The sequence below is a fragment of the Ruditapes philippinarum genome, unplaced genomic scaffold (genome assembly GCF_026571515.1).
Source record: "Ruditapes philippinarum isolate M1 unplaced genomic scaffold, ASM2657151v2 ctg7555_1_1_1_1, whole genome shotgun sequence".
Taxonomy (NCBI): Eukaryota; Metazoa; Mollusca; class Bivalvia; order Venerida; family Veneridae; genus Ruditapes; species Ruditapes philippinarum.
In genome coordinates, this window is record NW_026859837.1 from 42,610 (window position 1) to 55,534 (window position 12,925).

A 12,925-nucleotide genomic window follows, 5' to 3' on the forward strand; every position below is an offset into this window, starting at 1 on the left:
GTTTCTGATCATTCGAGATATTGCTGATCAAAGGAGGTAGTATTAAGGATTACCATCTTACATCTTGAATTTATTCAACCAAACAAGGATCAAATTGGAAAAATACTTCATGTACTGAGCTTTACAGAAAATATCTAATATCAGTTATATAACACATTAAATAATTAGTTAAGCCCCGCCTCGTGTAATCCACAAAACTAAAGAACCAATCATAAGATAAATACTAGCATTTGGGCGTTTCATTTTAAAGGAAATGAATCATCACGTGCCATTTGATAGTATTTATGCTCACCACCTTATAACAAGCGATAGAAGGATTTTACGACAGACGACGACTTTATCCGTTCAACGTATTAAACATGAGGTGGTTGTTAGAAGTCGCTCTTGCGTTTTGCTGTATTTACTGCATTGCGGTGGCAGAGATAACCGGGGTGTCCGATGAGCAGAAAATATTAATCAAACTAGATCAACTGCTGGAAATAGTGAAAGGAGGTACATATTACTTTCTTTAAGGCAATCAAACATCTTAACTTGATATTATTATTATTTTTGAAAGGAAGTTTTAAATAATTGTGTACATCGTGTTTACGTAAGTGTATATGCAGTAACGCAGGAATGTGAAAATAACGCTATAATATAATGAAAAATTGTGCAATCCTAGGACCGAAACGAGAACTACAGCACAGTATGAGAATGCACCTGTTTTCAATATTACAATTACATCAAATTGAAATAAATGACCTGTGAATATAGTTGAGACATAATGTTTTAGATCACATTTAAATTATTTACAGGAATGTGTTTCCTTTTAAGATCAAAATTCGTGAGACTTTTGTGTTCCTCTGAAAATCATAAACACAATAAAGCACGTATTTCTAAATTGATTTGTTTTATTTTCGTATGCCAAATATGCTCATGTGATATTCAATAAAATATACAATATGACTGACACAACTTGCAATGAAATGCCTTTTTCATGAACCATTATGAACGCTTGTTGCCTAATACAACGTAACAAAATAATATTTTATCATTTTTCTCTACTGTAAAATGCAGGAGCAAAATATTTCCAAAACATCAAACTTGAGAAAGAGTACTGTAATTTTAAGAATAGTTCAGTAAAAGGATGCAAGTCTTAAGTAACAATTTTACATGTTGTGTTCGATTAATGACTGATTTTGCAGTATCTATCACTATAGTTCTATTGTGTGACTTACGCAGGAAAGGCGATTATTTAATTATGACATCTTTTACGTGGATGTTAAGTGCCCTTAAATGTGTAAATTACGCTATTTGTTCATTTCACAATACATTTTTTTGTATTTTACTTTTTAATACAATTTCAAAATGTTCATGATCAGGCATGAATCTTAAAGCTGGCTGCTTTAAGTATTTTGGCAAATGTCTATGATATAATATAAAACCAATGAGTTGAAATGCGTTATTTTACTTTATTATCGACGACACACACGTTACTTTCAAATGGTTGAAAGGTCTTCATGCTCAAGCATGATCGGAACATTTTAAAATACTGAAAATATGTATAATGCTGCATAAAGTATTATATCACAACTGCCGTAGGCCCTAATTCATTTCTTTGTTAAATTAAAAAAAATATATTGGTCCGCTACCCTTTTCGGCAAAAGCTTTACACAGATTTGGTGTTTCCATAGCTCAATTCGCAGTATTCAATTACAAATTCAGGTACAGAATGTGACAGTTTTTACACTTTTTAATTTATTAACCTCTTTTAATGCTTTATACCAAGATCCTTATCCCGATGTTAAAAATACTTGATAAATGAATGCTTTTATTTGAAAGTTAAAAGGAATTTCTTTATGTGCCCTAACTTATTTCATTGAGAAGAAATAACCTATTATTTTGTTATTATGAACCGCATCACGGATTTATAATATCCCGGGATGCAAATGAACTGGTTTGAATCAAATTGAACAGGATGTTTATATGTTTGTAAAGAAGTAAAGTTGTCAAACTATTTTCATTTAATACGCAAAAAGAGCTACACACATTTCGGGTAATTTGAATACACAGATGGGAGGTGTTTGTGATATGTAATTACTCTTTATGCATGAACTTGAATAGAACTTTTAGAAAACGGGTCCTCAGGCAATCCAACCGACTGCAGTCTGGTTTTCTTAACTGACACTGTATCTAATATTAATGTATATAAAGAGTTTCGTTAATTAATATGTAATTTGATACAATTCTACTGTACGTTGATAAAGCAGTCTTTACTTTTTTCGAAGCTATTATCCTTGTTTATTCTGTAATTCTGCTTAATAACTGTATAGTCAAAATATTACTTTATTTAAAACTCTATTCAGAGTAATTGACCTTTTGCATTATATAAGTGTGTATGTAAGGAAATATTTTAATTGGTGTTTACAGTTATAATAAATGTACATTAAACATTCCATGTTTGACAAATGAATAGTAACTAAATAGCAAGTATAAAAATTTCGTCAGAAATTACAGCTTTTTGTACTTGTCTATTGCAGAGTTCCTTGGGTTTCGTTACTTAACTTGTTTTGAAAATAAGATTGAATCATAATTATCCGATTTAAATAGCTTTCCCCGTAGTGTTTTTAAATTAATCAGGCATGTCTTAGTTCAATTATTGGTTCTTATTTACTTTTTTAAGATGTTCATGAAGATAATGAGTTGTCAGAAATATTTATCTGAAGTAACTTAATTAATTCACCATTTTAGTTACTAACATTTTATAGTCAATGTCCCGAAAATGACAAAATTATTAAATTATTAACAAAACCTTTCATGCCGAAAACCTACAACCTACAACAGTTACTGGTAATAGTCTATACTTAAGATTTAGCACAATATTGAAATCATCAGGTGTCATGTCTGTATTGAACGTTTGATGTAGCCTTTACATTCACGTCTTGTAAAATTCTTATAATATTTGATATGTTTAAAATATTAATGATCCTATCTATTATATACAAAGTAAATTTTAACTTTTTTTTCTTCCCAAAGGTACGGGAGGTGAAACTTGTAAAGCTCGGTGCCAAGATGGATGGCTGCAATATCAAGGTTCATGCTACTTAATTGTTCACAACCAATTTACATTTTATGAAGCGGAGGTGAGTTAAATATAAAATTGTTTGTTATTTTACACTGTTTATGCCATTCTTGAAGGTCCGCAAAGCGCAGGTATGTAAAATAATACATATAATAATAAGATATGATTCTTACACATTTTTACGCTATTCCTGAAGTTTATGATCCGAAAATGGATTTGTATTTTTTTCTTGTCAAATGAATTTGTATCCGATTAATAAGACCATTATTTTTCAAAAGCAAATCTCTATGAATAAAAAAAACCCAGAATGAAACAATTATTTATTTGCAGGCCAATTGTAAAAAACATGGTGCTGATTTAGTCAGTATAGAAAACGCAAACGAAAACACATTCCTTAAAAAACAGCTAACCACTTTAAAAGGTCAGTATTTTTCAAGTACAATGTATAATTATCTAATTTGCTACACTGTTCAGTCTTTCTTTTTGATTTTAACGTTGAATTTGTCATGGAATAAAGATAAAGGGTTAAACATCTTTAATTTTGTATGTGAAACAGAAGATCAAATAATTTAAATAGGAAAATAGAAAAAAACGAAGAAAAAAAAAACAACAAAAAACTTACCTTTTGCTATGATACTTAAAAGTCGTATCTAAAACTATTTATAGAGGGTTCCAATCCAAATACTTAAGAATATGTGCTTTTACACGAATAAAAGGTGTTTGCTATGAATACCATCAAGATTCGAAAGCTATGGCGATAAATTGAAACTAGAAATTTAATCCGATCCCTGTTTAAGTTCTGCAAACGGTAATCATCATCGCTTGAAACATTACGCAAACAATCATTTGCCCATTTTTCTCTTCATGTTTATCTTTTTTTATTTTTCTTTATAAGCACCACTGATGAAAAACTTTGATTTCAACGTCAGTATATATTTTTCCCCTTCATGGATTACCCTTATGTCAGTTTATATAATATATACTTTCCTCTTGTTGGGATACCTCAAAGTGTTGAGGTATCAAAATTGCGGCCACCGTTTATCCCTGCGTGATCACAAGAGGGAAATAAATTGGATAGAGTTACTTGAGTCTCTGCAGGTGAGGTGGTTCTGACCCCTGCTGTTGCTTTAAGTTTAAAAACCTGAGGTTAGCCAAAAACATCTTCCCTGTTATGGCGCTATATGACCTATACATACTGTGTTGGTGCGCGTATAACAGAACAAACAAAATATATACGTGAAATAATTTATACATAGCACATGCTTAGCGAAAAAAGGTCGTTATTCTATCTTTTGTCAAAATACACTTTTCCCTTACAACCGGGAAAACCCTTAGTTTTGTGCTTTTTAGCAGCATCAGAAAATTTGTATAAACTATTAAATGGTTCACGAAAATAAGAAATTGATAATGTTTATGGAAAGAAAACAGTAAAAACACAAAACAAAATGCAGTGAACGCCTTTTATTTCACGAAGAAATAAAAAATATCTTTGGTGACTCATGTATCTGTTGTTTATCTGAAGGATTAAATGTTCTTTACCTCTAATATTATTCAAAGGTACCGACTTTTGGATTGGATTGACAGACAGTGTCACAGAGGGCGTCTTTAAATGGGTTGCCGACCAATCGAACGCCGTTTTCACAGACTGGGAGAAAGGTCAACCAGATAACTATCTTGGTAATGAAGATTGCGTACACGTGCATGCCAGTAGAAATTTCGTTTGGAATGACAAGCCCTGTAGTGATCGTATCCTATCTATTTGCGAAGAAACTTTCAGGTTCAAACAATATTAAAAGAATACGAGTACAAACAATGTGAACATTTTAATGAAAATAATAAAATACTAAAACGTACTGAAGCAGCCATTGATTGAATAATGTTTGTCTTTCTGTCTTTTTTTTTTACTTCGTATTAGATCAGCGTCATTTTTTATCTATTTAGAATTATAATATTAAAAATAATACCTATTCATATATACATAAACATATGGTATGTTTTTCGTAATCATTTAGTACTTATGTCTTGGCTTATGTATTCCTCTTTATCCTCTGAATTAAAGAACATGTATTACAACGCAGTCTTTGTAACGTTATAATTTTAGCTATAGGTAGTTTGATATTATTGTAATGATAAAGAAGTGGTTTCCGATAGTTTCTTATTCTTGAATAAATCTGTTTTTGTAAGCCAGATAGTAAAAACCATTAAATTCTCCTTTTTTTGATTATCAGTTTGTTCTGGGCATATCATGAACTATTATAAGAGTATTTGCCTGTATACAAATCTTGTCTGAATAGTTTTCAGAAACTCGCTTGTGTTGTTAGTTAGAAATGTCTTTCTAGAGAAAGTTTCATTCACAGTCATAAAAAAACGTGCTATGAAAAGTTAAAGTATGAAACAAAAGCAAAACAGTAAAGATATTTAAACTAGAAGCTTTGCCGATACAAAACATAAACAAATTGTGCAAACTGATTTTACCTGTATACCTATAATGGAATAAATTGGATTTTTGTCTAAAATATTAAACAAAATAGGTTGTAGGAAATCTTTGGCAAAACTAAAATGCTCTTTTAAATTACTTGATATTTATCAAAGTTCTAATCTGAAATTATCTGAAATTAGCTGGTGGGTATCTGATAGAAACATAAATTATTTTACTCTAAACCTAATTATCTTTTTCCGGCATGTTTAGTCTCAGAGCAAAACACATGCCATGTGGTTAAAGTAATTGTTCCTTTTTCGAATTTAAATGATTAAATTTGAAGCATTTTGGCAACTGACTACGAAGTAAAAAAACACCTTACCTCCTAGGTTGTTTGTTGCGTGTTTAAAACAAACTTGATAACGCATTCCCTTTTTGGTACATTTTCATTTTTTTTGTCTAATAGTATGTAACCAATTGGGTAAGAAAAAGCTTTTTCAAATTGGTCCACATTTATTCTGAACGTTAAAGTTGAAATAAATCACTGAAACAGATGTTTCTGGAGCGTAAATAATTGAATTGTAGAAAATAAGTGCAAGTTACTAACCAATAATTACACCCGCTTTTAACGAAATCGGCTTTCTTTGATTTCCTACAGACCTAATTCATTACGCATACGTCTGATATTCTATATCCTAAACGCACAAGGTTGGCATCTTGTTTTCATTTGGTAGTATACAATTTTACATAAATATTCCCACTACAATATATATTATTATTATTTTTTACGTTCCTACCTATTGACTACATTTCCATTGTTTATTAAGTGATAAGCAACTTTCAAGGAGGGAACAGTGTATATATTTTCTAATTTGATTATCTCATAATAAACGATATTGATATATTGCAATCGTTCACATTCATGACTAAGTACAGTTCAACATATAATTGTCTGTATAACTCCCTAAACGACCATAATATATAGATTCCTAACTAATGCACAAAATAACAAACTCATATGATTGAACATTGAACCATTGATTCAGAAGCAGAAATATTCTGATCCTTGATTTCAACATATTGCATTTTCACCATGAAAGATTAAATACAGTATTTGTCTAGTTTAACTGCTTTTTAATTATGAAATTTAAGGACATGATAGAGGAAGAAAGGAAATATCAAACGTTACACAATTATTTACTTTCGCTTAACAGCAACGGTTGCAATATAGTTATACCTTTTTTCTCTTGAATTATTTTAGAATTTAGTAATTGAAATAAAAAAAGCGAAGGTTAACTCTCAAAATGATTCCATAATTTTAATCAGCTGGAATGACAATTTGATAATATATGCCATGATTAATAATTTGTAAATGCGACATTTTAATAAAAAGATGACTTATAATACGAATAATCAATTAAAAAAAACTGTAATGAATAAATATAATTTGTATTATCTTTTCAGCAACTTTGCTATTTTTATATCTATAATCCGTTAGTTTCTTTGTGTTAAGTTTCCTGTATTTAAGGTCTGATAAGGATTTGGCTGAGGTATCCAATCTCAGTATAAATTCAGTTTTGCCGCGCAGTTTAATAATATTAATAAGATTTATTAAGGTTATAATTTTATATGTTCTTCTTCATACTATTATCACAACAAAGAATTATAGGGTGAATTCATTTTCCATTACTTTTATATTTTGTTTATCAAATTATATGCTGTGCATGCAATCTGTAAATCAGATTTAAAAGCGAATTATTTTATATCTTTTTAAGAACATTTCAGTGGTCAGTATCTGCGATTAAACATAATTACATATGTGATAATTTAGTAAAATATAACACAAATGTCAGAGAAATTGTAAAACGAAGACATTTATTTCATTTCAGATTTGTCAGAACAATAATCGATACGGATAATTGGTGTATAATATGTTCAATAAGAAATGTTTATATTCATGCAAAATGTTGAGTTTTTATAAACAAGTATTACCCTTGTGGGTTATACCAATTCTATTTTAACAAATTGGAAAACTATAATAAATTATTAAGTTATAGGGCTCAAAATATAAAAATACATCATCACAAAACCTGCTCTTTGTATTTGATTTGCTTATAAAAACAAGAAAAAACTATATAAATATGATTTGAGAAATCATGTCTCATATCTACATGTTTTTAAAATGAAAATATGTTTCTTGTATTCAATGACAATTCAAACTTTATAAACAATAAACAAGTATGCTCGATTATTCCGAATTTTATACCTTTGATTTTGTTTATGATAACACGTTTGCAAAGGAACAACACTGCACTGTGATTATAACAATATATAGGTTATATTCATGAACTGACACTATGATAGCACGAACAATAATATATTTGCATGTAAGTTACTTCAAAACTTATTGTAAATCCAGTCATGTATAATAATAAAACGTTTAGAAATGTAAACAAAATCGTATATTTGTCACAATGTTTGTATAACGTTATTTTAATGTATTGTATACATAACCACGTAAAACAGTAACATGATGATAACAAAAACAAATATAGCTGGAGTTATCACAGTGTAGAGTCCATACATAGCACTCGTCAAACCAGACTGTACAGGGACCACCGTAGTTGTCATGTTCATTGTATACATAGTAAAACTATTTATTTAAGTTGTTTATATTTCTCCTTCCCTTCCTCTTAATATTGTCAATTTTACCAATCATGATTACTTTGTTGTATCCCCAACTTAAGTATCCGCCAGTGGTATTAAAATTCAAATTTCTATTAATCCTTAACAATTCTAATCCGTCTATTTATAATTCCTTTCTTTTTATTCACACAACTGATCTTTCCTTTCGAATAGTTGTAACCTTTACATCTATTTATTCCCCCTATCAACTGGAAGAGATTTACTTTGAAAAGTTTTCAAACTGAATGAAGGGGAATACATTTAGTTAATCTCTATGTTATCTCGCTATAATAGAGATATAGAGATTGTAAGGTATTTTGTATGCTACACAATTTCCAGTCCTGAGAATCTGGCAATAAAGCAATGAGTCTGCTGTTTCTGTACTATGTACATAACTTTTTGAGATTTTCGATCTGTTTTCCGATTCCTTCTAGTTTATTACCCACAAGTCATATCCTGATAAAAAATTGCTCCTAAAGAGATATCAATATATTTAAGCCACTCCCAATAACTGACATACGTTCATACAAGAAATTAATTGTGATAGCTACCGTCACTTCTTCAGTAAACATTTCGAAATATGATTTGTTTTGTCCTGTCAGATAATCTTGTTTAATATAAATACTTAAAATTGATGAAAAAAATATTATTGTTCACTGCTGCAGACACAATTATTGAACTTACACATTATATGTGTTGCGTCGCTTTTAGAAGAATAGTTTAAGTATAGTCTTGTCCGTTTTTGTGTGCGAACAGATAATAAACAATACGTTAGCAAACTTGCCATTAATGTATTGTCGATAAATCATGAAATCAAGAGTACATGGAGAAGTATGTTAAGTATTTACATGTTTTCACATTATGATTTATTGTTTCGATGCTAAAATCTATACCTGTAACGTTATGAATTTAAGCTGTATTATTTCTGTGTAAGTATTCGTGAAAGTCAATCACCTAATCAAAATTTAATAGTTATAACAAAATCACTCTTTTTTTTAAATGTTATTGCCTACCATGGCAAATGTAAATAAATACTGTAGAAGAACAATGAAACAGATAACATCTTAATATGTCTCGTTGTCATTAGTGCTTTAATAAGTTGTTATGTAGAGCATATATTTAGATAACAACATACAGTCAGATGAAAAAAAATATCAAAGTTCTGTCTACACGATCTATTTTTTGTACAAAGTACCTTTACATACAATGTATGGGTAACGGACATGTTTGTTCATAATTATGGTTTCACAAAATGTTCTTAGCTACGAATAATTTACCAAATTATTACAGTAATAAATAAGGATTTAAACTTATAAGACTCTAAAAGTCTGTGAGTGTTCACTTCATCAAATGTTTAAGTATCATTTTACGCTTTTAAAATCTCATATTTTTTACTGCACATGAATGTCGTAAACGTGCCGCGAGCAAAGTTCGCTTTTGACCCCAATAGTCGTGCCAAAGCTAGATGATAGAACGCAGAAGACGTCTGGAAGTAGATGTTTTATATCAAATAATATATATTTGATATGTTTGTGATTTATTATTTATTGAAATACATGGTGCATGTTTATCGCGCGTATTCTGCTTTTCACGATTTGAAGGAATTTATGTTTGTCCAATGAATTAACATGTATTTTGATTCATGTCACCAATTTTGTATTTATAATAAGTATATAAAGCATTTAGACTTGTGTTTTTAGCACATACATAATCAAATATTGTCTATATGCATAATGACAATTAAGGCAAAAAGGACATTTATAGAACTATTATGTGTCGCATAAAAACATCTCTGCTATAATCACACACACATGAAATCAAATTTTGATGCAATGTTTTGGATCTTAGCTATACGCTGTTTTAAGATTTTCTTTATAATTATGTGAAACAAAGTACTTTGCTAGCATGGACTGTGCAAGGGGGTTAATGTTAATAAAATGGATGTAATAAAATTAATTTGTGATAACAAAACATTTAACACAATACTTGATTTCACTTCTTTATCATAAATTGTCCAAAATTGTTTTAATATAATTATGATTCAATATTTGTTGTCAGAAATACACATGAGCATATTTTCATCAACTCGCTCCTTCTGGCTAGTAGGAGCTGTAATATCATGCCTGTCCTATGTGAGATAATTGAGAGCCTTTGACTATTTCTGAAAACAAATACATATAATTGTTGTCAAGGGCAACAGTCGTAAAGAAAGTTGTTTGATACCGATAAAAAACATTTAAGACGTTACTTGCAAACAAAGTGAAACAAGTAAGTTTTAAAATAAAACAACTTGATTTGTTTGTGAGCAATTAAAATTAAAGTTAAAAGAGCTGCCTCCCTAAATGTGTTTTTCACTGATGAAGCGGTAAATCGAACCTGTAAAAACTTTGAATTATTGAACACGACTTGACCACGACTATATTATTTCAATTTTAGAATAAATGCATGCGAAATCGGCTTAATTAAATTAATTAAAAACCTTTCAGTATTAGTACTTTTGTAAGATGTTAATCAAGATAAATGCGACCCATACATTTTAATATTTTGAGTGTTATTTAAAACTTCAGGGCGTGTTTTTCCCCAATTTATGATGTATCTCTGGCCACTATCATAGAAAAACGGACAGATATATCTAGGAATGCATTCATTTATATTAATGAATATATGTTTCCCTACAATATGATTTATTTTTCATAAAGATAATTGTATTAATAAATTTACACATAATAATTAAAAATCATGAAAAACAGACAACAGTATAACAGACAAACGGACAGAGCAATCTATAAATGCATTTATTTATCTTGAGGTATACATTTGCCCCTACAATATGATAGTGAATATTTATCTTAATAGTTAACATTAAAAGTAATAAATGAAGCTCGTGAAAAACACAGTTTTCATACGCCGCGTATCAGTTATATATGTGTAGAAACTAATACGGACACACGAAGAAGAAATAGCTTTGAATGCATTGTAAATACATATTTCTCTACAATATGAGATATCTTCAGCCTAAAGTTCAGAGAGAACACAGGATCTCAGCGATACCCCTTTGTTGTCGGTTATTAGCAGACGATTTTTAGCGACACTTTATCTACGTCTTATCGGAGGCGTTTATAGCAGACGATATCTTACGACACTGATTTTACGTTGCAATGTTGCAAAACATTTTTGATTTAATATAGTTTATGATATGTACCATAATAAGCGAAGTAACGGTAGAATATACTTCAAGTGGCAAAGTGTAGAAAAGTTTCCATTTTGCCATAATCCAATTCTTTCAATATACTTCGCATGGACAATAGATAAATCACAAGATCCACGGAAGTTTGTGTAAAAATCGATCGGAATTTACCTGTAACATTCAATTTCTATAAAGAGTGGGACAGAGATTTTTTATATATTTAAACCTGATTGAAAATTTATCTTAAATATTTTTCTAATATCAACTGTTTGCCGGTCATCATTCTAACATTTTTTTAAAATATAGTTTCAAATCAGCTCAACTTGATAATGGAAAAATGAACATAATTTCACTTTAATAACAAACGATACCAACAAATTACAAAGGGTGAATGTTTAGCTTCCAATTGAAATTAATAAACACTGGTCAAGATATGCTGCCATTTCTCTTGAAAAGATGTAGAATGATTAAACAGTAAATTAAGCTATTTGTAATGTGTCAACTGTATCTGGGAAAACGGACAAATGTCTTCCTTATATTTATTGTACTCAGCTTGTACTACAGTATCAACGCGTGTAAGGTATTTAAAAGCGCTTAGGTGACTAAAAGCGTCTTTGATGTCAGAGATTTATTTCAGGAAACGTTGCAGGAGTTAACTGTTTTTATGAGAAAGCATTTAGGGGCAGATCTAAGATGCTTGCGAATCACATGACGTAATAAGTACGTGACATATATGTAGATATAGAATGATTGTAGGAAAGTGTGAGTTTCTTTCTTTAAAAAATAATATATCATAAATAATGTAAAACAACGAATTCTCACTAACCCGGTAATTTTGATGATGGTGGTGATCTTTGTTTTCAAATTTATGTCATATTCTTTGAAACATTTTGTTTCAATACATTTAGTCTAGAAATACGTATCTTTATACATGTTTATATTCTGTGTATTAAATATTGATGTACATTGACCAAACTCAAATAAATAAACATGATTCCGACGATGCAAAATAGATAAACGTGAATTAAATGCATCGAATACTGAAAGATTTCGTTATTGACGTTTACGACAATCACATTATATTTAGGATAAAGAAAATATTAAACTGTTTCTGGACTGCAATGAAAATTGCACTGTATCAGCTCAGATGAGCTGAAACTGAATGGTTTTAGAATTATAAATTCTTTATATTTGAAAATTAATCTTATTTGACATAAACTTAAGGACTCATTTTGAGTTAGTTTTAGAATTATGATCGTTGAAAAGCGTGGTACTTAAATTATAGATCATATTAATATTAACTTTATAATATAAAATTAGAAGTAAACGTAATAATTTACATAAAGTTCAGTTAAAATAACACATATTATATACAAAATACGAAGGCTATTCTTAAACGAATAAAAAATTAAATTATTATAAACATAACTAACTTCACAATAATATAGATAAGAAGCATTTGAAAGTCAAAAAGATTTCTGCTCGATGGGTGCCACATCTGTTGACCGATGAGCAAAAGAGGCAACGTGTTAAGGTGGCCAAAAAGCTGCTTCAAATGTTTCCAAAATATAAC

At 29.6% G+C, this 12,925-nt stretch overlaps 1 protein-coding gene across 1 annotated transcript; it reads left to right on the plus strand.

Annotated features, from left to right (window-relative positions):
- Window positions 1-298: 298 nt before the first annotated feature.
- Window positions 299-5,117, plus strand: LOC132758066 (perlucin-like protein). Its single transcript, XM_060749581.1, has 4 exons — window positions 299-492; window positions 3,016-3,122; window positions 3,392-3,482; window positions 4,619-5,117. The coding sequence occupies exons 1-4, from the start codon at window positions 360-362 to the stop codon at window positions 4,852-4,854; spliced, it is 567 nt and encodes a 188-aa protein (XP_060605564.1). The 5' UTR covers window positions 299-359; the 3' UTR covers window positions 4,855-5,117.
- Window positions 5,118-12,925: the final 7,808 nt, after the last annotated feature.

Bases quoted from the DNA above. Each gene is read 5' to 3' on its own strand.
- LOC132758066 (XM_060749581.1), top strand. From the start codon at position 360: ATGAGGTGGTTGTTAGAAGTCGCTCTTGCGTTTTGCTGTATTTACTGC. The intron at 3,123-3,391 runs GTGAGTTAAATA...ATTTATTTGCAG, and splicing joins TTACATTTTATGAAGCGGAG to GCCAATTGTAAAAAACATGG. The intron at 3,483-4,618 runs GTCAGTATTTTT...TATTATTCAAAG, and splicing joins ACAGCTAACCACTTTAAAAG to GTACCGACTTTTGGATTGGA.